Below are 25,311 nucleotides of genomic sequence, written 5' to 3' on the forward strand. Positions count from 1 at the left end.
AAACCAAAAATGTCTCTTTTCGCTTTTTTCGTAGTCAATGTTTAAGAATACCAAGGACAGTGAAATTGAAGTCTGATTATTTGGACTGGCTTACCTGAAAACTTACACAACTATATACATCTTAATTTTTTTTTACTCGGGAATTCAATTTTTAATGAAAAAGTCCTCCATATATAGTTATGCATACTTTGGTGGTAGATGATCCCAAATTAAAAAAAAAAAAGAAACGTGAAGTCTTTGGCGTTTGTTCATCGAACCACCTGACAATGTGTCTTGTACCTAATTACAACTCATCAAAATAAGCCTCAGATCAAACTGACGTCCCAACGACAACCTCTGGCATGCCCACGGACAATCAAAACAGACGTGTTTACGGTAGCTCACTGCAATGTACGAGGTGTCAGAATTAAAATGGACCAGTTCCTATATTGGGTGAACTCCGTCAAACTACCTATTATATACATTACTGAGACTAATCTTAACCACTAGATACAGAGCGGAGAGGCCGCCATACAGGGGTACACGCTCCTCATGCGAGACCGGGTACACACACACGGTGTGAAATATAGAGGAGGAGGTGTTTCCATTCACATACTGAGCCATATACCAAAATCAGGTCTGAATCTCCCAAACTCAGCAGAAAAAGAAGCTCTGTAGGCTAGGGCAACCCTTGCGAGTCTGTGATCATTGAGACTGTATATAACCCTCCAACCCGAGAGACTCCTAGCCACCTTGAAACCTCTCTTGATTACATTCGATGTAAATATATTAAGTCTGCCCTCATCCCTCATGGAGACTTCAATGTTTGGCATAACGTATGGCTTCGTACCAAAAATACTGATAAAGACCTATATGATTTTTCTATTTCGTATGGGCTCGAACATGTTGTTGAATTTGACACCTCCTTAGGCCCAAACGGATCAACTCGTCTTGACCTCTTCCCTAAGGATCATCCAAAGCATTTTTTTTGCAAAAAAAGAGCAGTTTTTCTAATATAGGGGCGAAAAATTGTCTGCGCACATAAATATTGCCATAATTTTTTTCTTTATGGTTATTTTTCTTCCATTTTCCCGTTCCAAAAATACACTTTTCTGTTTACACAGCATCTACTCCAACTTCCCGGAAATACAACTAGTTATTCGAGACATTTTGAAAATACAATAATTTTCAGCATGAAATTACGCAGTCAGCTCTAAGTCATTAGTTAGTATTTAAGCAGATCATATAGTTGATTTGGGAGGGGACAATTTTCTCCTCCAGACCATGCTTTCCCCCCCCCCTACTCTATCCTAATGTGTGGAAGTCATCTTAAACAAAAGCATGAAAGAAGAAAAATGCACGGAAAAATGACACTTCTTACTGCCAATTAAAAAATTGATTGTTACCTCCCAGCTTAAAGCAGCCTTTTAAGATTAATTATTTCCAAGCCAATTTGTGTAAAAATTTTTCAAAAGAAAAATTAATGGTTTAAGGGTACTTCGTATATTTTTACGGTGCTTTGCGCTAGAGATTATTGTTCTATGCCCTCCACCAAATTCAATAAGTATTCCCTTCTCTTAAATAGGTTTTCAAAGGATGCAAATATAAGGACAATTGTACTTTTTGACAATTTATTTTGAAAATTTCCGTTGTTTTGGGGCGGAAAGTACTTTCTCCAACGCATGCACTTGCTCTATCATAGAAATTGTTACTACTTTAAATTTTTGTTTAAAGAATACGAGTGAGCATGCTTTTGATTATGTAGGTTCGTTTTCATAGTCCATTCCCAAAGGAAAAAGGGTAGTGACATCCTCGACTATAACTAGTTATAATTACACAATCCAAGAATACTAATTTTATTTCTTAGCGGAGCCCCCCCCCCCAAGAAAATCTGGATCTGCCAATAATTCAAAGGTGTAATATAAGAAAATTGCACTTTTGCCCTCCTTTCCTCATCGTACTCTACCGTAGCCTCAAGGACTTCAGCAGTACAAAGGCGAGTTGGAGTGAGATCTCTTGCAGTCTCTGCACCATCACATAATGTATCCTATAGTAATGGTGTCAAAGATTGAGGGACCAGAGAACGACCCCCAAGGGAAAACCTCCCAAATGTTGAAGGATCCAGATAAGCTGTGTAACCTGTCATCATATAGCTTATGCTGCAATCTTGTTTTCTGACAGACTCCCAGCCCCCCACTGTTCTTTTCCATTACTTTCGCCACCCTCTTCAGTAGACACTGCATCAGTTTAATCAGATTCTTCAGCAAAAGTATCTTCACTTCCGGAGTTTTCAGAAAAAGGAACAGAAAAGCAGTCTGAATCAGTGTCACCAGCATTCTGTTTAACTTTTTTTTTTCTGACAGCAACATTTATGTGACGATGGATAGTTCCCTAGGATGGTGCTTTCAAGCCCCCTCTTGTATTCTAAATAAGCTGTTTCATATCTGGCCTAACAAACACAGAAAGTGCCAAGTTGTCTTCAAACGGGATTATGTAGCAGAGCTTCCACAGAGAAGTTTGTTTCGATCGATTAGAGATAATGAATGGTCGTATGTATGCTCTTCTTATTCCGGATTTCACTAATTCATTGTCCTCTGTGTCACTTGCTTTGCTATCGGCAGCTTTCTTTAGGGCATCAGCCTGACTTGATATATATATATATATTTTTTTTTAGTTGGTTTGGGCTTGTTATGTACTGCATCAGCCGCATATACTTATTTTTTGTGCACATCAATTATATCCTTCCTTTTAAGATGGTATATAAATGTCGTGGTAGAGACTCTCTTAGCCTTTAGAGACACTTTGGAGAAGTTGCACCTGATACTTTCTGTGATTAATTAAAAAAACTTTTTCCACAAAATAAGTTTTTCAAAGAAAAGTAAAGAACTCCATTAAACAAAAAATGAGCAAAAATGAAATAATCTACCAAGCGTGAAACTACGACAAATTAGCATCGATAAATAAATGAAACCCAAAACGAACAGAAATTACAATAAATAACCGAGTCAAACTCAAAACGAGCAGAAATTAACATAAGTTGGGCTTAAATACCCAGAGAGATAGCTTAGAAGTTTTACTTGGAACGTCCAAGTCGTCATAAGAAGATGACATCATGCTTTTCTTAGCACAAAGGTTGATTTTATGATTTTTTACAAATTTAGAAGCACCTTCCAGTAGGCTACCATTTTAAAAATTGCACCTCCACTCAAATATCTGACCTCTTTCACCTCACTATCTCAACTAGGGGGAAAGGAATGAATTGCCTCCTGGGCAGGTTTGTTGGCACAATAAGCCAAGAAAATCTGTCTGCTTATAAAAGCAAAATGACATATCCCAACTACGGTTTCATAACAACTTAGACCATTTGAAGCACAATATTAATTTTTACGGGAATTTGCTTGTCTATAATTGGTATTTATGAGACAGATACGTGAAATAATTCACCGCTTAGTGTTATTTTTTTTTTTTTTTTTCTTGTCTTGTATGGTAAAAAATAATGTATTCACCAGAAGATTGATATCCTACTAAATGAGAAAAGTATATCAGCATTTTCTAAGAATTTGGCCCTTCCAGAAAATCAGCTTGTTTCATCTCTAGGCTTTTCCTTGAAAGGATTTCTATTGATTTTATTCAGGGATGATTTTAGTAACATGAAGAAAAGTATATTTGCCTATCTTGCTATGTTGATGCAATAAAGATTTGCTAGCAAAACATTTGTTTCTACTGGACAAGACTTTAATACATATACATTGCTCTCTGACTAAGCATTTAAGAGAATTTGCAAATTAATAATCAGTATTTATCATGTGTAGGTCAGAATGGTAATCGTAGCAAGTCAATGTGATTTAGCAGCATAAATTCCATAAAAACAGTTAAATTAAAGTTCTCGCGGCTAAAGGTGCAAATTATTTCCCATGTAATGTAGGGGACAGAGACCCTACCAATAGAACCAGATATAACAATAATAAGTGGTTTGTTTGTATCCTGCTTTTCCTGGACAGTAACTCCGCAACTTTCCTGCTCAATTGATGGAATAATGTACTGGAAGCACTACGTCACTTTAGTGGAATTAAATTGTACCTTTACCGTCCTAACATTCAGAGGCGGATCTAAAGTAAAATCTCTGGCGAGGCCTAATGTGACAAGGCCACCAATAAGCAAAATCTTGGGGGGACCCAATGTGACAAAGGTACCAATAATTGACGAAATTGACAGATTCATTCTAAACAAAGGAGTGAAAAAAAGAAAAAAAAATAAGGAATGAGGGTGCCAGAAAAAAATCTTGGAGCGGGGAGCGGGGTCCCCCTTGGATCTGCCACTGCTAACACTTGAGCAAATACCTACTATCATCTGACTCCTAGTCCCTAATTCTGCCTAGCTGAAACAATCAAGCAGCACTATTTGATACGTTTGACAGACTGAGTTCCATCATTTTACTTACGTTCAAATTCTAGAAATCGCATTAGGTGTAACCGTGCTTCTTCACAATATCAAATTATGATTTAAAAATCAATTTGTAAGTTCAAAATTCTCAAATATCTCATTCTCGTATCACTAAAATAAAATCAGAAACAGAAGAAAAACAGGTAGGAAAAAAACAGAAACAGGACGAAATAGCTATTATAAAAACAGAAACAGAACAGAACAGGTAAATAAAAAACAGGCCATCTGTTTCTGTTTTTTTGCATGAACAGAAACAGGTACTTTAAGAACAGAAAACAGAAACAGTGCCCATGCTTATTCTGGAACCCATGCTGAGCTGAATGCAATAAGATATTTTCCTTAAAATGTGCCTGGAATCTGCTCACCAGAACTTTCTCTATTATACGGGAAAAGATAGATCTATCTGAAATTGGTCTGTAATTTTTAAAATGGGACTTTGAACCATTCATGTAAAACGGCCTAATGATTTCTTTTATCCAGGCAGAAGGACATTCACCAGACGAAAGACAAAGATTAAAGATATATGTGAGTGGTCCAGCAGGCACTGATGCAAGTTCACGTAACATCATATTTGAAAATGTATCAATATACGGCACCTTTCCAGGATCATGATTTCGGAGTGTTTGATAAACCTGCTGGACCGGAAAATCTGAATCATAAAATTCTTTAGTTAAATATGGAGGGGTAAATTGAGCATGTGTTTCTGTGTGTGTTTGTGTGAAAACTGAGCCAAATATCTTATTGAAAAGTTGTGATTTTACATAATTATGATCTATATGTGAAACAGTTTCAGAATCTATAAAGGAAGTGGATGTTGGGCATTGTGAAACTTGATTCCTTCTTACATACTTCCAAAATCGTTTTGGGGAACTTTGGACTGATGCAATAACAATCGACTCAACCTCTTGTCGGTTTAGAAGAAGGAACTTAGTTGCTCTATTTTAGCTCTTTTATATATTTACAATGAATCAAGGGTTTTAAATTTTACGTGCTCACGACACCTATCACCTTTTCTTTTAGCGTTTGTACAATATACCAAGGAAGAATTTGTCTATTTTGTGAAAACTGTCTGCTAGTAGAAATTGGTACATATCGATCTTTATCTTCTTTAAGAACCTGTGTAATAAAATCAAAGGACACATCAGCGGTTGCGTTACATTGCTGTAACTCCTCTTGGATAGAACGAGACGAAATATAATCAGAAAATGCAATATAATTCGCTGCATCATAATCATATTTGGGAGGACAATTTGGAATATCAGTAGAAGCCGAAAAACAATTTTGTGATATCACCCATACCAAATGATTGCTTTTTCCTAGTGGTGTTAAAAACTCAACACTAACAATATTATGTGGTGATTTCGTAATTACAAGGTCTAAGACTGAAGGGGTCGAATTAGCGCGCAAACAAGTAGGTTTTTGAATGTGCTAATGCAAGTAAAGCTCTTGTAAAGTTTGTTGGAATTGATTTTCAAAAGACTCATCAGAAAGTTGCGTTGTACTTGAGGTCCAATCAATATAGGGTAGGTTAAAGTCACCAACTACTAGAAAATTAGAACTAAATAAAGGAACAGAGGACAAATATTGCAATATCTTTTTATTATTAAATGTAGACAATTCACTTATCATCGGATTCTGCGTACCATTCTTATGATACAAGGAATTCTGCGGACCTAGTACACGAGAGACGACACACTGCTAAGTCTAGTTTTGTATTTAGGCACGTGGGTGTTTCGGTTTGGAATGGTATTCCGGAAAGCACTAGGATGGCTGAGACTGTATCCTCTTTTAAAATAAGATAAAGAATTTCTTGATGGGGGAGGGGGGGGAGGGTTGTCTTCTGTAGGCATTGATTCGCGGTTCCCACGAGGTTTACTTTTATTTATTTATAAATTGCATTTTTTTCTTCTTTTTTTGTTTTTTTCCACTTTATATGTAGTAAGGGAGTAAAATATTGAGTCCTGCCACAAACAAATCTGTATAGATTTTTACGTGGTAGGTCTGTTTGATATGATTTTATTGTGAATATTGGTCTTTAATAAATGAATTTCTTTCACTAACACTAGGACCACGATAAAAGGCAACAACTCTAAAGGCCCTTGTGAACCCAGGTAACTTCACATCAACAACTAGACATTCACTTACACTTGAAGAGATTGGGTCATTAACTTCCATATACTTCAATGAGGTATGAACATAAAAGAAAATTCTACGCTTAAAATTATTGTTTACAATGAGATTATAATCACACATTTGCTGGAAATACACATCTGTTTGCTGACAGTTTTCAGGTAGTGAGTGCGTAACAACGATGACGGGTTGTTTGAGGACTGATATTAGGGCTTTAAATTCATCAGTTTCTGAAGATAAATAGTCTGCGTTTGAATATAGGACAAATAAATCACTCCCTTCATTTGTACTATGTAGAGGTAGGGGACAGGTGTTTAAAGCTCCATTCTATTGACTGGGGCAATGGCTCCCCATTTTAGCTCGATTTTTGTCACCATACGACCATTTTTTATTCCTAAATTGTGCTTAACAGTAGCAGACCTTTTCTTGATTTCTTCTATTAGTTCTTTTCTGTGTAGCCGGTCTTCTTTTGAGGTATCATTATAGATACAAACGTCCCCATTTTTTATGCGGGTCTGTGTTAGAATCTCTATTTTTGATTTGAAGGAACTAACTGAGAACAGTAATGCGTCTGATCAATTGGATGACCTGGAAGATTCGAGTTGGGGTTGGTGCTTGACAGCCTTTGCAAATTGGTCACTGCACCAATATCAATTTGAAACTTGTTTTTCAGAAAATTTTGTAAGAAATATAAGTCATTGGTTTAGGGTGGGACACCATATGCAACTAAATTGATGCACCGTTTCTGTCTTCCATTTTCTTGTAGCACCATCTTTCGAACTTCACTTTGCAGCTTATCAACAATGGCTTAATTGACTATCTCCTGAACATTGGTAATGAACACTTTAGATGAGATGATGTTTTCTAAACTTTGCACTTTAGCGTTAATATCTTCAAGAGAGCTACGCATTTCATTTTGAAATGCAACAGACATATCTTCCATTTCATTACAATGACTGATTTAATTTATATGCAATATTATAGGATTAAAACTGAAGCATCCCTTGAATAACAATTTATCATATAGTTTATTTTCAAGAATTATTTCAAGTTAGAATCCATGGAGTAGAAAATAAATCTAAGTTGAGTTATGGAAATTTTGGCCGATTACGTAGGCCAGTTGAATTTGCGCTGGTAGGCCTACTGATGACAGAATTTTCATTTTTTACGCTACTAATATTACTAGCAACCTAGTTTATTCAAAGCTACCCTCTTCAAACCCTCTTAAGAAGTTCCAATTCCCCTTTAAATCCTTTCCACGATGTCTTCTCGCCCAACGTGTCCCATATATAGATGGCTAAAAAGGACGTTCTTCGGCAATCTGTCATCCTTCGCCCGCAAAACGTGTCCTAGCCATCTCAGCCTTTTCCTCATTATAGCTCTAGAAAGAAGGATAGAACAAGTTTTTGTGCAGCTTACTGTTCGAAATACGGCCTGTCAGATGGGTTACCAAAATAATTTGTAAACAACTCTCCTGAAAAACATCTAGCAAATCTAAAAAACATTTTCCCAAGCACCCACATTTCGGAACCATATTTGACTACTGTAGTTTCCAATATTCTACCCTTGGTTTAATCTTTATTTATCCTTACCTTTAAAGCGCGTGATAAAACAAGTGTGCATCAGTTAGTGCAGGTGAAGAAGGAAAGAAAATCAATGAGCTCTAGATAGCGCTAGTAATTTTCATCCACAGCTATATAGGTTTTCCTACTCCTTCATCTAGATAGGGCTGCTAAATTCATGAAAATGGTGATTCGCGCCATTTTCATCACTAACTTGCCGTTCAAAAAGACACGCCATATTCTTGGTAACAGGTTTTTTGGTTGCTCTCACTCGTCTCACCATGTCTGATGTAAGTCTTATTTTATTGATTTATATTATTACATGGAAAATATGTACTTTATTAGGTTAATGTCCGGTTGCTTAAAGCATTTTGGTAATTCCATTTGGTAACAGTTTTCTGTGCCCTTTTCTGAAGGAAAGTAGTGTAATTGCTGAAGAGCTGACTGGTTGTCATATTACGCTGGAAATCCAGTGGCTGTAAGGGCAAGGGTTCAAGTCTTAATGTTGCTGAATATGTGGTTAATCAGTGGTGCAACTGAGAGCTCAGCTAGAGTTAACCCAGCTCCACATTGGTTCCTGGAGAAATTTGGGGGAAAACACAGAGGAAGTGTGGGTAACATTCTACTTTTGGCTATCTTGGAAAGGGGTTGGCAAAATTTTACCAAATCATATTATTGACTTTTGAATAAAGTGAATATACCACTCAATGCCTTTTTTATGCTCTTTATGAATATAATAATCATTTTTGTCAGAAATGAATTTTAGCCCCCATCCCTATATATACCAATTCAGGGTATATGTTTGCACATTAGGGGGTTGGGGGGAAAGTTTAATCTTACCTCTCATTTACATCAGAAATAAAATTTACCCCCACCCCCCTAATGTGCAAATATATACCCTGAATTGGTATGCAATAGGGGTTGGGATAGAAATCATTTCTGACAAAAATGATTATTATATTTAGAAAGACCATAAAAAAAGGCATCAAGTGGTATGTTTACTTTATTTGTGAGTCAATAATATGATTTGGTAAAAATTTACCAAGGGTTTAGGTTAGGAAAATGAAACTTTCAGGGATGGGTCTACAGGCTATAGTATGCCCTGGGAAGGCATTTTGTAATACCTACCTCCATTCCTTCCCTCTCTAGAGGGTTCTGAAATTTGCCTGCATGGAAGGTCTATGCCTATTGAAATTTGGACAAAACAACATTTTATCTTAACTGTCAGTTATCAGTTTCTTTTCCTCTGGCTCCAGTTCTGAAAATGCAATTCCTGTTATTTGAGTAGAATTTTAAGCCATAGCCTATCATTGTTTTTTTTTCAAAATTTAGGAATTGTAATTGCATATCTTTAAAACCTTATAAATTGAGACAGCAAATTTGTTAAGCTGAACACAATTTTGTTGTACTTCATTTAAGCAAAAGATCTATTTTGCAAGATTTCACTTTTATAACACAGAAATTTTTAAAGGTTATCAAAGGTCAGGACCCCCTGGAGAGAGAAGGAGTGGAGGTAAGTAGGCCTACTTCAAAATACCTTCCTGGGGCATAATTTAGTATGTAGACCCTCCCTGAAAGTTTCATTTTACTGAAGTGTGAGATGATTTGCCTCTATCCATCATGTACTCTTGGTTGTAAGCAGAGAATCAAGAGATTGGTACCTGTGCTAAACCAACCAATGGTGACCAGGGCAATAAAAACCAACCAATGGCAATAAACCAAACCAACCAATGGCAATAAAAGTGGTCAGAGGCTAGATTTGCAGATTTCTGTATAATTTAAGGTAAAATTTTGTAAATATTTTGTTGTTCATATTATTGACTTACAAATAAAGTGAACATACCACTAGATGCCATTTTTCGTGCTTCTTCTAGATATAATAATTGCTTTCTTGTAAATTCAATTTTAGGACCCTTGAAAATAATATTCTAAATTTTTTGCTATAAATTTGCAACTGTGACTAATCATAAGGAAACATTTTAAGAAAACAATTCTTACTTTATAATATATATATTGACCCTAGTTAAAATATTATCCAAGAGGAGAACCTATCACTTATCCTCAAATCTTTCCTCTTTTTCCCTTCTTTTTCCAACAATAGAAAAAATTATGATTTTTGCCATGCTTTATTTGAAAATGTTTATATGTTTTGAAATTTGTGCAAATTTTTTTTTTATAGATGCCATTCATCCTGGTTGTTTGAAAAATTTTAAAATACAGTTCTAAGACATTCATGAATTTCTCAGAACCTATATATTCGCAGAGCATGTACCCCCACCCCCCTACTGTGCAAATATATATCAAAAATTGTACTCTGAATCTAGTTATAACAAATGAACTTTACCCTGACCCCTAAATATATCCAAATCCGGGTGTAAATTTGGACATCAAGGTGGTGAGGGTAACATTCATTTTTGATGCAAATGAAGGTTATATTTAGATTCAGATTGCAATTTTGGGTATATATTTGCACATTAGGGGAATGAGGGTATATACCATGTTAATATACAGGTTCTGAGATATTTGTGAATGTCTTAGAAACATATTTTAAAAATTTTAAACAACCAGGATGAATGCCATCTACAAAAAAATTATAGCACAAATTTCAAAACATAAACATTTTCAAATAAAACATGGCAAAATCAATTTTCAAATCAAAGCTGACAGACAAAATATGGCAAATTGAAAAATGAAGAAAATATTTTGAAATTTTACACAGCTTAATTGTGATAAATCAATGCTTTTGGATTGTTTAACTTAAAAAAAAAGGATTTATAATTAAATTGTAAGTTTGAAACCGACATTTTAAACCTTTTTTATACTCAAAAACTAGATTCTTTTTTCTTTTTCAAGGGTTCAGACAGGGCTTAAATTTGAATTTGCAAGAGAAGCAATCATTATATTCAGAAAGAGTATAAAAAATTGTATCTAGTGGTATGTTCACTTTATTTGTAAGTCAATTATATAAACAGCAAAATATTTACCTAAAATTCTAGTTTAAATACTTTTTGCTATTTTGGAAAGGATTTTGGTTAGGGAAATGAAAACTTTCTGGGGTAAATTTCTAGTGGTCTATATAATTTAGCTAAGATGAAAGTGAAAATGTCATTTGATGCCTTTTTTATGCTGTTTCATAACTCAAGAATTGATTCTGGGGCTAAGTGCATCTTGAGCCCTTGAAAGGGCCCTGATAGTATTTTATATGAATAATGAAATAGCATATAAAAAGCATTAAATGATGTTATCACTTTCATCCTAGCTAAATTATTTGCCCAGTACAAATTTACCATGAAACACAAATATACCCTGAATTGTCAACAGTAAAGTTTTGAATCACATAATTCAGCACTATTTTTGTTGATGGCATTCAAAAAACTTGAAACAGTAGGAAAACAGTTTATATTTGAGTTACCTAATAAATAAGATTTGAATTGTTATAAATCAGTATTTTTAGAATATATTACTCTTGAACAAGTTATTTATAAACTAGTGATATGTTTTCAACCACTTTTCAATAGCTTAACAAGCATTGATAACTTCTTTATGTGGTTACAAAAATGAAATACCTTTGAGGCCCCTTTAAGGGCTCGAGATGTAACTAGCCCCAGAAGCAATTCTTGAATCATGAAAGAGCATAAAAAAGGCATTAAATGATGTTTTCACTGTCTTCTTAGCTAAATTATATAGGCTACTAGAAATTCATCCTTTTTGGGAATATATCTGCAGACTAAAGTCTGTCCTGGGAAGGTATTTTGAAGTACCTACCTTTACTCCTTCTGTTTCTAGGGAAGGAGTGACAACCTTTGACAACCTTTTCCATCCAGGGGTTATAAAATCCCTGTAGCCCTATGTTTTCTTTTCTCACCAAAATTCCTATCAAAGTGATCTTTGGAAATCTTTGAATTTAAAAAGTGAAACAATGCAAAATAGATCTTTTGCTTAAATACAAATAAATTGTTTCCAGCTTCACAGCTTTACTCATTCTCAATTTATGAGTTTTAAAAGATCTGCTAATAGATTTCCAAAATTTAGAAAAATCCATTGTTATGGCTTAAAGTTTGGTAAATATTGAGCAGTTCATGTTATTGACCTACAAATAAAGTGAATATACCACTAGATGCTATTTTTTATGGTCTTTCTGAATATAATAATTGTTAGTCTTGAAAATTCAGTTTTATGCCTTTTTTGCACCCTTGAAAGTGGTAATTTATGTCTATGTTTTTGGTATAAAAAGCATTAAAACATTGGTTTCAAACTTACTATTTTACTATTAAGTCCATTTTGTTGAAGTTATATAATCCATGAGCATTGATTTGTCATAATTAAGTTGGATTAAAAAATTCAAAACAATTTTTTTATTTTTTCATCTGCCATGTTTCTTCTGTTGGCTTTGATATTTTTCAACATATAGGTAAAACAGCAGTTTTTAAGTGGCCTAACGGAATAAGAAGGATAGCCATGGATTTTTTTTATTCAATTTAATATTGACCAATCAATGTTAGTGAACTATACAAGTTTTACAACTAGATTTACATTGAAATACTAAGTTCAAAACAAATGTTATAACCCATTTTTATATCCCTAAAATGTAGAATGAAATTATTATTTATATAGTCCTAATTGGGCTTAAAATTAAATTTGCAACAAAATTGATTATTATATTCAGAAAGGGTATAAAAATGGCATCTTGTGGTATGTTCACTTCATTTATAGGTCAATTATATGAACTGCTTGATATTTACCTAAAGTTCTACTCAATTAACAGGAATTGTATTTTTAGAATCACTGTATAAGTCAGTAAAACCACTGCATTTACCAACCAAGATTCAAATCTTTGGTGCATATTATGTCACTATTTTAATGCTGTATATTTAACTAAAATGGAAAGCTGTGGCACCATCTGTAAAATCGGTGGCCAGGGTTTACCCTCCCCCCCCCACCCTGTGAAAATACCCCCCTGCAGAGACATGGCTAATTGTAGAAAGAGAAAAGCCAAGACGGATAGTCCAAGTAATTGAGAGGCAAATGTTTAAATGGCTGGGGCACAGGGAAATGGTGGGAGTAAGCATGACTCTCTTATTGGACACATCTCAATTTAGCACTTGTTCACAGATGCCCACTGTCTCCAATCCTTTCCCAATAGTAACTATCCATTGCCTCGGCTCAGTTCAGCAATTTGAGCAAATTTCAATTTTTTATTTCTGCCGGTTTCGTGAATGATTCTCTGTTCTTGTTGGCGCCCAATGACGCTGTCTTACTGTCATCTTTCGCCCTAAATCTTGTTAACTGATGAACGAGGCCATGAAAGCCAGGACTGTTTCCCTAGTGATAACCATGTGCTCCACGCACACCAACAATATTTGTGTAATTTTCAAATGGAGTCTTAATCTACCCCATGTCCATTCCTTAGCATTCAGGCCTTAAAAAAAAAAAAAAAAAAAAAAAAGAAGAAAAAAAAAAAGCCCAGATATTCAGACCCCAATGCTTCAATCTGAACATTGAACACTAAAAAATATCCAAATTTTTTATAATAATTAATTAAAAATTTGAATCCTGAGCCCCTGATGATAATCCACAGATCTTATATGATGGGGTCACTATGCATTGAAAATTCTGAAAAATGAAATTTGCTCAGAATGCTGGAATGAGCTGAGGCAATGAATAGATACTATTTGGAAAGTGATTGGAGATGATGGGCTAGATTGGGATTCCAAGTGAAAATGAAAAAATATTGTTGGTGTGTGTTTACTGCCTGAGCAACAGTCTAACCATTCAAAGCATTAGACATCTGTGAACAAGTGCTAGAGCAAGAGAGAAATTTGGCACAATTTTTGGGGGCATCCACCTGCCCAGAGTCCCAGGCAAATGACCCAAAAAATTGAAATTTGCTCAGATTGCAGGGCTGAGCTGTTCCAATGAATAGGTACTATTTGGAAGATGATTGGAGAGAGACTAGGCAGAGAGAAGCACAGTATAAAGGTAAAATTATAGAACCCCAAAAAATTGGGCTTGTATGATAGGAAGTAGCAGACATGGGCTAGATTGGGACCCCATATGAAAATGAATATATTGTTGCTATGTCTCTTACAGATGGTTTGCATGGGGGGGGGGGTATTTGCCTAGAACCAGTAAAAACTAGCTAAATTAGAATGATTTGTTGCTGATCCAGGTATGGTCATTATTATTTTCCTTACTCTTAAAAAAATAATGTTATTTAAAAAAAAAATGTAGAAATTTTGAAGAAAAAGCTTGAACTCCCCTGAAAATGCTGTCACAGCAAAACTGATGTTGTTTTGCATGGGTCTCTAACTCTTTCAAAATCAAATTTATTTGAAAAATATTTTACTAATAAGGCTAAGGAAAATAGTTTAAACTGAAAATTTACCAGAAAAGTACCATTTGGTTTTCCTGTCAACACTTGGTTCTAGTGTACAATCACCCCTACTAAGAAGGAAACACTATAAAATTTAAAATTGTCATGCATACAACTCGTATATTATTTGGAGTTCTAGGAAATTTGTTGTGGTTGACTACATCTAAAGGAAACATTTGGCTACAAAAAAAACAATTAATGCCATTAGATTCTGTATTTTATTCTGTGTCCTAATACCATAGCTGTTTTTTCTAAGAATGCACCCTATCCCCCATGATTGTTTTATATGCAGCCCTAGGATAGCCTGTTAAACACTAATATAGTAAAAATTTTACTTTATAATATACATCATGTTTCTAGGGTGAGACTCCAAGTACTAAAACAGTGCTTAATCTTGGACAAATATCTTGATCAAGGGGGCACCCCCCCCCCCCACCCTCAGTGGGGAGGTGGTTTGCAATAAAAATCTTTAAAAAACATATCAAAATTTTTTGTATGTACATTTTTAAATGTTTTTACTAGTTGAATAAAAATTTGCAAGAATAAAAACAGTCTTCATCTCAATTAAAATTTATTGTTAGCAGTCAATAGGCTATTTATGCAGCCACAAGCAAACTGATATACTTCTGGACAGCTAGGCAAATGAAAGGAATGTTCATATGTATCCCAATAAAGACTAAGCTTATTTACAGATCCATGAAGGTGTGCTGCTTGTCACTATGGTAAAATTGTTGTGCATGGTCACTATTGAAGGAAATTTTTTAAAGTCTGAAAACTACTTAAAAGCATTCTAGAATACTAACTTATATCATTGCCAAAAATTGCTTTGCTTCACTTCCCCCCCCCCCCCCCCCTTTTGCACTACTTATCGCATTCTCATTAGTGCAACATTTTACTTCCAACCACTGCTGTTAAATTGATAAGAAGAAAAGAGTTATGCTATTGAAAATAGTTTGAGAACTATTGGAAATAGTTCCCATGTTGAACTGTGGGATAAATTTACAGGATTATTTATTTGAATTGGATAATGCTTTTGGTCCGTAATAATTCAAATGTTGACAATCCATTGATTTCCAAAAACAAATACACCTTCAAAAGAAAGCTACACATTCTCAAGGTGTTTGGTGCCAAATTTTTTTTAGCATATTTTTTGCTGATTATTCACCTTTACGGTATATCTTTTTTTTTATTTTGCACCTGCTTTATTTTTGAAATTATTGAATTGTTTGTTTACATACAATGTTGTTTATCCTTGCTTATCATGCATTTTTTTGGGATTTGTAGGCATAAATTATCTGATGACTAACCCAGATCATTTCAAGTAGCAATCCTTCTATCTTCTGGCATCAATGATGTCTCCTGAAATACTAAGAATGAGTAATTGAGTTTATCAGAAAGTTAATCTTGGTATTGCTCAATTTGAAGAGGCTGAAGAGTAAGAAAGTTTGAATTGAGTAATTTAAGTTTTTCTTTGTTGTTGATAATTTACTGTAAATTGTCACTGACAGAATCTACCACTTGCTTTTACTTTTGTGAGTCAATGTGACCAGAAATTGCTAATCAACAGTTTTTTCTTTAAATGCTTTGCTGATGTAAAGATTGATTTGCAACATCTATAGAAGCAGCTTGTTCAAGGTTCAAGGTTTAATTTTTAAATATCTGTACAAAATAGACATAAATAGAGGGTAAACGCCGGAGACACAAGGTCGAATGACAAAAACCTGGTACATTAATCGGAATAAACCTGTTTGACAACAAAAAAATAAATAAGAGTTATTCCATGACTCACCAATAGACGGACACCCACCCCACAAACCCACCGACACCGGGCAAAGATCCACCCAAAATACCAATAAAAAAAAACAACGGGTGAATAAGGGTAACCGATGACTGGCATTTCACAGGGCAAAACACCCAACAAAACAATATTATCAAATTTACCCAAATTTTCAATAAATTATTAATTCTTAAAATTATTTATAATAATAGAATGAAGTTGTTTTTTTATATTTGGAAGAGATTTACTGCAATCAATAAATGGTAGATGAATACACCATGAACCTGTGATTGAAAATAAGGGCGAGAACCGTGATCTCTCTGTGCTTAATTTTAGGTGCTGAATGTTCCATTTATGACGGGTTTCATAAGAATGGGCATGTTGCACAGGGAAAAAATTTTTCGAATGAAAGTACGTTGGTAGTTCCGACCGGTCATATTTTACCTTAAATAAAAAAGAATTGAGGGTGAATATCTGTGAAACAGGCAAAATATTAGTTAGAAGATATAGAGTTTGTTTTACTCTTATTAGGATACGAAGACGGTGATGGTAAATATTTCTTTAAAATTAGAAGAGCCCGGTTTTGAAGAATTTGTATTGGTTTCACATGACATCTGAATGTTGCCAAATATATCAGAGGACAATATGTAAGATGGGAATGAACCAAAGCAAAATAAATTAGACATAGGATTTCATATGGAAAAAAAATGCTGAAACCTTTGCATTATACCAACCCCCTGAGAAACTTTAACCTGTAATCTATTACAATGTTCTTTATATGACAGATTTTCATCAATAATAATACCCAGATACCGGAACAAAGTTACCCTTTGAATTTGAATATTTGTAGCATGATCAAATATTGTTGAAATTCCTTGTGCATTCTGCCCAATTCTACTATAAATGATAAATTTGGTTTTTGATGCATTTAGTGACAAACAATTAGCTTTTTACAAAACAACATAGATTACTGGCAGTCCATAAAAATCTCAATATTTTTTCAAAAATATCAATAGTTAAAAAATTCTAGTGCCCTTTAAAGTGACCACAAAAATTGGAGGGCAGCTATCTCCCCTCCCATTCCTCTTTATTCCCAATCAAAATTTTGAGACATTCGTTTGATTAAGCTTAGTTGAAAGGTCCAGTAACTATGTCTTTGGGTATGACATGACCCCTGTAGTCCCTGCGAAAAGGGCTGTAAGCTATGCAATTTTTCCATTGTTCCCATATAGTATTTGTTACTGGGAAATATATGGAAATTCTTAGGAAATATTTTATACAGGAGGATTTTCCATGGGGAGGAAAGTCTCTAGGAAGAATTCTCAATAGGAATTTTTATGGGGAGAGGGAAGGGGATTTCCTGACATGATTTGGAAAACAGTCAGAAATTAAATGCAAAAACAAGTTTTTTCAACTAAAAGTAAGAAGTAACTTTAAAACTTAAAAAAAAAAACAGAAAAAATCCCATATATGAGGGGGAGGGTTGTACCTTCCTCGTCCATTTATGCAACCCTCTCATATATGGAATAATATCTGTTTGATTTTAAGTTTTAATGTTGATTCTTACATTCAGTTGAAAAAAAAACTCGTTTTTTATCTAGTTAGTGTAAAAAGGATCACCCCTTTGAAAGTCCTCTGATACACTTCTCTAAGTTTTAAGACAAGTGCTCATGTTCAGGATAAGATGCTAATTTAAAAAAAAAAACTATTATTGGAATGTTTTGTTAGTTTTTTCAGTAATCCAGGGAAACTTTTTATATCTGGAGGTAAAACAGTAAATGGAGGATTAATAAGAACAAGCTCAGAAACAACCCAAAATATGCTGAAACGTGGTGGGGAGTGTCTTTTGGGGAAAATGTTTCTCATGTCAAAGTTTGATCCTAACCTTTTATTTTAGGAAAACAAAGATGCCGGGGATGCCAACTCAGAGTACATTAAGCTAAAAGTAGTTGGACAAGACAGTAACGAAATCCATTTCAGAGTAAAAATGACGACCCAAATGGGGAAACTAAAAAAGTCATACAGTGAACGAGTGGTAAGTGATGAATCTAGTAAAATTTTGCCTCCCTGATCAATATAGATAATGAAGTAGATTGAGTTCTATGATTATCTTCAAGTTAAAGTAGATTAAGGGGTAAAATGAATTCACAATTAAAGTTAATTTAGCCCTTTATATGCTTCAATATTTTCATTGCCTTATATGTTTGTCTTAAATTTAATATTTATGTTCTCTTGTAAACACTTCAGTCTTGTATATAAATGAAATTATGCTGCAATAAAAGTAGAACTAGTAATATAAATAATGAACAATGTTGACAGGACTTGTATGCAGGGGGGGGAAGGGGGTGAATTTGCTGGCGATCAAGTGACCTAAGCCTAACAGGGTCGCCTGCTTAGAGTGTCAGGCAGACTACCATGTTTTAGGATTGACATGACCAATAAGTCCCCTGGACTCACAAATAAACAGGGAGACCTGTAGTTTTCCAAGTGTATATATATATATATATATATATATATATATATATATATATATATATATATATATATGTATATAGCACCGGGAGCTTTGGGGCTTTGCTGCCGGGCCCCAGCATGCAGCAGGCTTCTATATATATAGATTCTCACTGTTGCTCTTCTTAATGCAGACAATATTGTTCAGGTAGCAGGACAAAAACTTCTTTTTCTTCCAACAATTTATCTTGTCCTTATTTTTGATTTTCAAATGTATATTAGACATTGATGACCTTATCCATTTCCAATTCCCAATCATCATTATGGAATACATATTGCTGAACCTTTGTTTTTTTTGTTTTTTTTTTCAAAGTGTGTCAATTTGGACACATGTATCTTCTAACCATGTATCTCTTTGCTCTTCATTTTCATTTTTGACTCACTCACTTGCTCAGTGTCGTATGTTTTCTAACCGTGTGTGTCTTTGCTCTTCATTTTCATTTTAACACGCTCCAATTGTCATTTTCGCATATCTTCTATCCACCCATGTCTTTGCTCTTTTTTTTTCTTTTTTTCTTTTTTTTTTCTTTTTTTTCTTTTTTTCTTTTTTTTTTTCTTTTTTTTTCTTTTTTTGACACGTTTTTGGATTTGGACTGGTATTACTTCAGACAATTTAGCAATGGCCTTTGCTTCAACTGTCCTTATTGGTGTTGTCACAATTGATGTCCAGGTTGTCGAATCTCACATCTTATCACGTTTGATAATTCAGATGTTGGTTCCAAAGAATCATCATTTATATTAACTGTAACTGTAAATTTTCATGTTTTTGGCCTTCCAACAGACATTATCAAAGGTATGGTAGGCCTTGATGACCTTATCCATGTCAAAATCCAAAACCCAATCATCATTGCTATCATTTTCAATTTTTTGGTTTGTTGTAACTTGGCTTGTCTTTCGTCATAATGAAATACATATTGCCAAACCTTTGTTTTTTAAACAAAGGTATGGTAGGCATTGATGACCTTATCCATGTCAAAATCCCAAACCCAATCATCATTTGCTAACATTTTCAATTTTGACACGTTTTGATTTGTGCTGTCCAGTTTGATTTTCATTGTCTTGCTCAATGTTTGGTGTCACATGTCTTCTAACCAATTGTGTCTTTGTTTTTCATTTTTGACTTGCTCACATGCTTGGTATCATAGCTCTCCATTATTTTTTTTACATGCTCTAATTATTGTTCTCGCATATCTTCTAACCACCTGTCTTTGCTCTTCATTTTTGACAGGTTTTTGGATTTTGATTACTTCAGACAATTTTGCAGTGGCCTTTGCTTTAGCTGTCTGTATGGTGTTGTCACCATTGATGGTCCTGGTTGTCGAATTTCACATCTTATAACGTTTGATAGTTCTGGTGTTGGTTACAAAGAATCATCATCATCTATTGTAACTGCAACTGCAAATTTTCATTTTCTGGGCCTTCCAACAGACACTATATTATATAAATAACTGTTGTGTTGGAAACTCAACAATCTTATTTATGCCATGCCTGACATCATATAAGAAAATGATTATATAATGCCATATATGATGTCATAAGAAACGCTTATATGATTACTAACATAGTACATGACGTCAGTTGCAAAAAAACAAAAAAATTAAGGCTCTTAACGATTTTTTTCAGGCTTCTGACCTATCTAGATCATTTTTTAATGCGAGAATATCCCAAGATACCAATTCTTCCGAAAAAATATGGAGCCGTTTTCGAGAACATACATTATATAATTGCCTGAATTATAAATATTATAATTGTATATATATATATATATATATATATATATATATATATATATATATATATATATATATATAGAATTATAATATTATAATTGCCTGAATAATAAAAATTCTAAATTAGAGACTAGATAAAGAAAGTCATTGTGTACAATAAAATATATTATAATTGATAATAGAAGTAATATAGCTTATATAGAGAAATTTGATTTGTCTGTTTATAGAAATATTAAAGTTGGCTAACATTGGGGAAGTTCATTTAGCCTTACCATACCTACATTAGACATAAACAGGATTCATTTGAGGCACACACTCAGAAACGTCTCTCATTTTTGTTCTAAACAAAATGTGTAGGAACTAGTGAGTCTTACAGTGAGTGTAAGAAAGAGGCAGAGGAGAGGTAGGGATTGATATTTAATCCCTCTTGATTTTTGGGAATATTTTTGGTCTACGCTGTTATTATGAAAGTAAAGAGTAACATTTAATCCCAAAATGAGCAGAATATATTCTGTAGGGGTGAATAGTGGGGAATAAAAGGATGTTACTTTTATTAAATGTATTATGCAAACATGTAAAAGCCCCATTTCATTGGCTGGCTGTTGATTTAATATCATATAGGTGTCAAGGTCTTTTTTTGCTGAGCTCAACTTTCGTTTACTGTGGGTGTCTTTTGTGTTCCTGTGAGTACTGTGAGCGGTTTTTTGTGCTTTGACTGGAGGGTTTAGTATTAAAGTTGACCAAATCCCTAAAAAGTAACTTCTAAGATATATGTCCCAAAAGTTAAGGAACTAAAATTAATTATTTGTTTATATTTGTCTCATCTCTCCATTTGGCGGTGAAAGATCTAAAAGAAAAAGAAAATGTGCAGAAAATGTTCCCTTCAAGAAAGATGACCCATATAATAATAAAAATGTGTTTAGTAGGGTAAGAAATTGTTGTTCAAACTACCTTCAATATTCTGAAGAAAGAATTAGTGTCAGGGGAATAAAACTTTAAAGAATCAACTATTTATCTGTAAAATATTGGAGACAAATTTATCCATAAAGTAATTGTTCACCATGCTATAAGGCCAATTTTGGTTATAAGAAATAAAAAATTCGTCACTTAAGCTAAGTTCTGGAAAACCTAGAAAGCAGGAATAATATAATATTAAATTATCTTGTGTGTGATCCATCTCTGAGCAAAGGACACAAACATATTTTTTTTGTTCAACTAACACTTCTCATTATTTGCTTGAATTTAAAATGGATTGTAAAATCAGTTAGCAGAAAGTTTTATGGTACAGCTTAATGTTAGAAGTTAGGCAATTGCTGAATTATTGTAGCTAAACAAAATAATAATTTATTTAATAATGAGCTGGGTATTTTTTAACTATTCAGAACACATTCAAGAATTTTGCTCTGTAAGATTTGACAAAGATCAGCTTGCCTCTTACAGTTGATAACGCGTTCTGGGCGACCTGCTTTCTATAATTTTCTGCTGTGGTCTCCATAATTTTGTTAGTTAAGTGTTATATTTTCATCATACTTGGGTGTATTTCATTTGGATTTGTATTTTATTTTTGATTTTATTTTGTATTTATAAACGGGTTACAATAAATAAACAAACTTCTTATTTAAAACACTATCCAATGCATTACTGCGTGCCGGACAAAAACTCGAAAAAAAAACACTAAAGAGAAAAAAAAACATTTAACAAATCTTCCTCACGTATCGCACACGTATCGAAACCAGAACCTAGGATAAAAACTAATTGCTTGATATACAGTCAGTCAGACGAATACCTAAAACTGTCTTTAGACTATTCCTCTGGAAAACATTTAACTAATCTGCCTCTGCCTTTCAAAGCACACACGTATCGAAACCAGAACCTGGGATAAAAACTTATTGCTTGATATACAGTCAGTCAAAAGAGCATCTAAAACCATTCTTGGACAACCCCTCTGGAAAACATTTAACAAATCTTCATTAGCCTTTCAAAGCGCACACGTATCGAAACCAGAACCTGGGATAAAAATGTATTGCTTGATATATAGTCAGTCAAACGAGTTTCTAAAACCGTCCTTACACAACTCCTCGGGAAAACATTTAACAAATCTTCCTCAGCTTTTCAAAGCGCACACGTATCGAAACCAGAACCCGGGATAAAAATTAATTGCTTGATATACAGTCAGTCAAACGAGCATCTAAAACCGTCCCCAGACAACTCCTGGAAAACATTTAACAAATCTTCCTCGGCCTTTCAAAGCGCATACACGTCGGAACCAGGACCTGGGCACATAGCACCTTGGTACCTTTCCTTGTGCCTAGGTATCAGAACAGTAATTGACCACTGTTAGTACCATGCCTTCCAAACTTTTTGAAAAAAAAAATTACAACCGGTTGCTTGAATCAGTTCTTAAGTCTAATTCAAAACCAATTTGCAGAGAGTAATATGGTACATATCGTGTAATAGTTGAGAACCTCGGCAACTGTTGAAATATTTCGGATAAATGAAGTTGTACTTATCAGAGGAACACAGTGTTTCAGTATGGTACTTTGAAAATACCAACATATCGAAATTAATGAAAACCTGGTTAATTAATTAAAATAAATAAAACCCTACAATTGATTTTCTTCTTCCTTTTTAGGGCGTACCAGTTAATTCTCTACGTTTTCTATTCGATGGTAGGAGAATCAATGATGAGGAGACACCCAAACAACTAGAGATGGAGAACGATGATGTTATTGAGGTGTATCAGGAACAAACTGGAGGTTTTTAACTGGATTTCTCTTCAGCAAAGTTCTCCTGTATCTTACGCTTGAAGAAAATTAAATATGTTCTATCTTTTTTTATAATCAGTCGCTAATAAATTTGTAAAAAAAAGAGTTGTTTTTTTTAACAATACGTGAAACTGCTAATCTTCTAATGACGATTATCTGATCTATTTATTTAGTCAAGACAAATCAAAGAAGACAATTTTAAAAGCAGTAATGGGGATGTGACCAGCAGGAAGAAAATTGAGAAAGTAGAAAAAAAAAACAGGAATATTTCACCTATTAATACTTCCATGGTTTGGTTTAATTGCAATTGTACACATTTGGTTTGATTGTTTTTGTTTGTTTTTTTATCTTAATTGATTATAGATTTTATTTTTTGTGTAGTTGTTTTAAATTTTCTCTCTTGCTTTGTTGAATTATTGTGTAATTATTCTCCTTTCTTTTCCTACTGGCCAGGAAACCATTGTTTGTTCTTCAAGATTTTCCACTTGTTCATTTAGTTTTCTTCTTTGTTTAGGTCAGTTCAGCTTTGGATCTTTTATTAGCCTAGAGATGGTTTTTAGCAAATTGTTTAAAATATATTATTAGGTAAAATTAATAAATTTAAAGCAGTAAAGTGTTGGGATAAGGAAGAATGGCTAAATAGTGGGGAATAAAAGGGTGCTACCCTTATTTGTTGTTTAGACTAGTTCAGCTTTAGATCTTTTATTAGTCTGAAAGATGGTTTTATAGCCAATTTTTAAGAGTAAATTAGTAAGTTTAGTTACTAATTAGTAAGCTAATTAGTAAATTATGTTAAAATCCACCTTTTATTAGAAAATTTAATTATAATGTGTTGTCCTACTAGTTGTTTTTGTAAAAAAAAAAAATTGTAAGTAACAAGTGTTTAGTATATAAGTAGTCAGGGCTAGTGAAAAATTAGGCTCCTGGGGCAAATTTATCCCCGCTACCTTTTGAGATATGTCTCCTTTGAAACTCAGATCCTAAGGATTTTCACCCTATGAATACAGTAGGCACAAGTCCTTGAATACAGTAGGCACAAGTAGGAAGGCTTTGATTTCAAACTTGTATTTGCTGATTAATTTTGGCCACAGGGGATATACTGTAAATAGACTTGCGGAATGACGCATGCATTTACTAAATAATAGCCTTTTGATAGAGTAAGGGTAGGAACAGGTGGATTGTGCTCTTTGTTTCTTGCTATAAGAAAACTAATTTGTTAGCAAAATATAATTGCATGTGGAAAGCTTAGACAGCCAAGGCCGTATTGAACCCCCCGGGTTATACCCGGGGGGGTTACCCGGTTTGACCCCCCCCCCCCCGAAATTTTTGACCGACTCGAAAATAAGTGGAAAATTAGTAAAACCTAGGTAAAAATCAGTAAAATTAGTCGAAAACTGAGTCAAAAATTAGTACCCCCCCCCCCCCAAAAGTCAAAAATTAGTAAAACCCCCCCTGAACAAAAATCCTGGATACGGCCCTGTAGACAGCTGTCGAAAATGTACTAAGTAAACATGAATTTGTTTTTCCTTTAGTTTCGTAGCCTGAAAATGAAGTTTCTTCATAGGAAATTAGATCTTAGCAGAAATTTAAACAGGTGCTTTTTAAGTTTTGGTCAGTTAATTAAATAAAAAGAAACATTTTTTTCAACTGAAAGTAAGGAGCAACATTAAAACTTAGACGAACAGAAATTATACGTATATGAGGTGGTTCTTCCCCCAGTCAATACCTCGCCTTTACGCTGAAGTTTTTTTTTGTACTTTCAAAAGAGCTATCTATTCTAATTAAACGGCATTGGTGATTCAGGGGTTTGTGATTCGAACAAAATTCAAACTTTAGCGTAAAGAGCGAGGTATTGACTAGGGGGAGAACCAATTTGGGTGAATTTGGTCACCCGATCAATTTCGCCCTAATTCAAAATTCACCCGATCGAAAATACTGAAAAAACAAAGCGAATATTTCGAGAGGACGAACGCCTCTCTTCTTCAGCGCGAAACGAAATAATGTATCCAAGGAAGTGCAGAAGAAAAAAACAACAAAAACA

General features: G+C 34.1%; 1 protein-coding gene across 1 annotated transcript; it reads left to right on the top strand.

Moving 5' to 3' along the window:
- Nucleotides 1-8,310: 8,310 nt before the first annotated feature.
- LOC148950769 (small ubiquitin-related modifier-like) lies at nt 8,311-23,373 on the top strand. Its single transcript, XM_089090006.1, has 3 exons — nt 8,311-8,404; nt 18,162-18,299; nt 23,138-23,373. Exons 1-3 carry the CDS (start codon nt 8,396-8,398, stop codon nt 23,267-23,269), a joined length of 279 nt encoding a protein of 92 aa, XP_088946132.1. The 5' UTR covers nt 8,311-8,395; the 3' UTR covers nt 23,270-23,373.
- The last annotated feature ends 1,938 nt before the right edge of the window (nt 23,374-25,311 follow it).

Source organism: Artemia sp. Qi Xiang Cuo, chromosome 6, assembly GCF_049724085.1.
Source record: "Artemia sp. Qi Xiang Cuo chromosome 6, ASM4972408v1, whole genome shotgun sequence".
Lineage (NCBI taxonomy): Eukaryota > Metazoa > Arthropoda > Branchiopoda > Anostraca > Artemiidae > Artemia > Artemia sp. Qi Xiang Cuo.

What these genes read in the sequence shown, in the direction of transcription:
- LOC148950769 (XM_089090006.1), top strand. An exon ending in AGTCATACAGTGAACGAGTG is followed by an intron (nt 18,300 to 23,137) that starts GTAAGTGATGAA and finishes CTTCCTTTTTAG; the next exon opens with GGCGTACCAGTTAATTCTCT.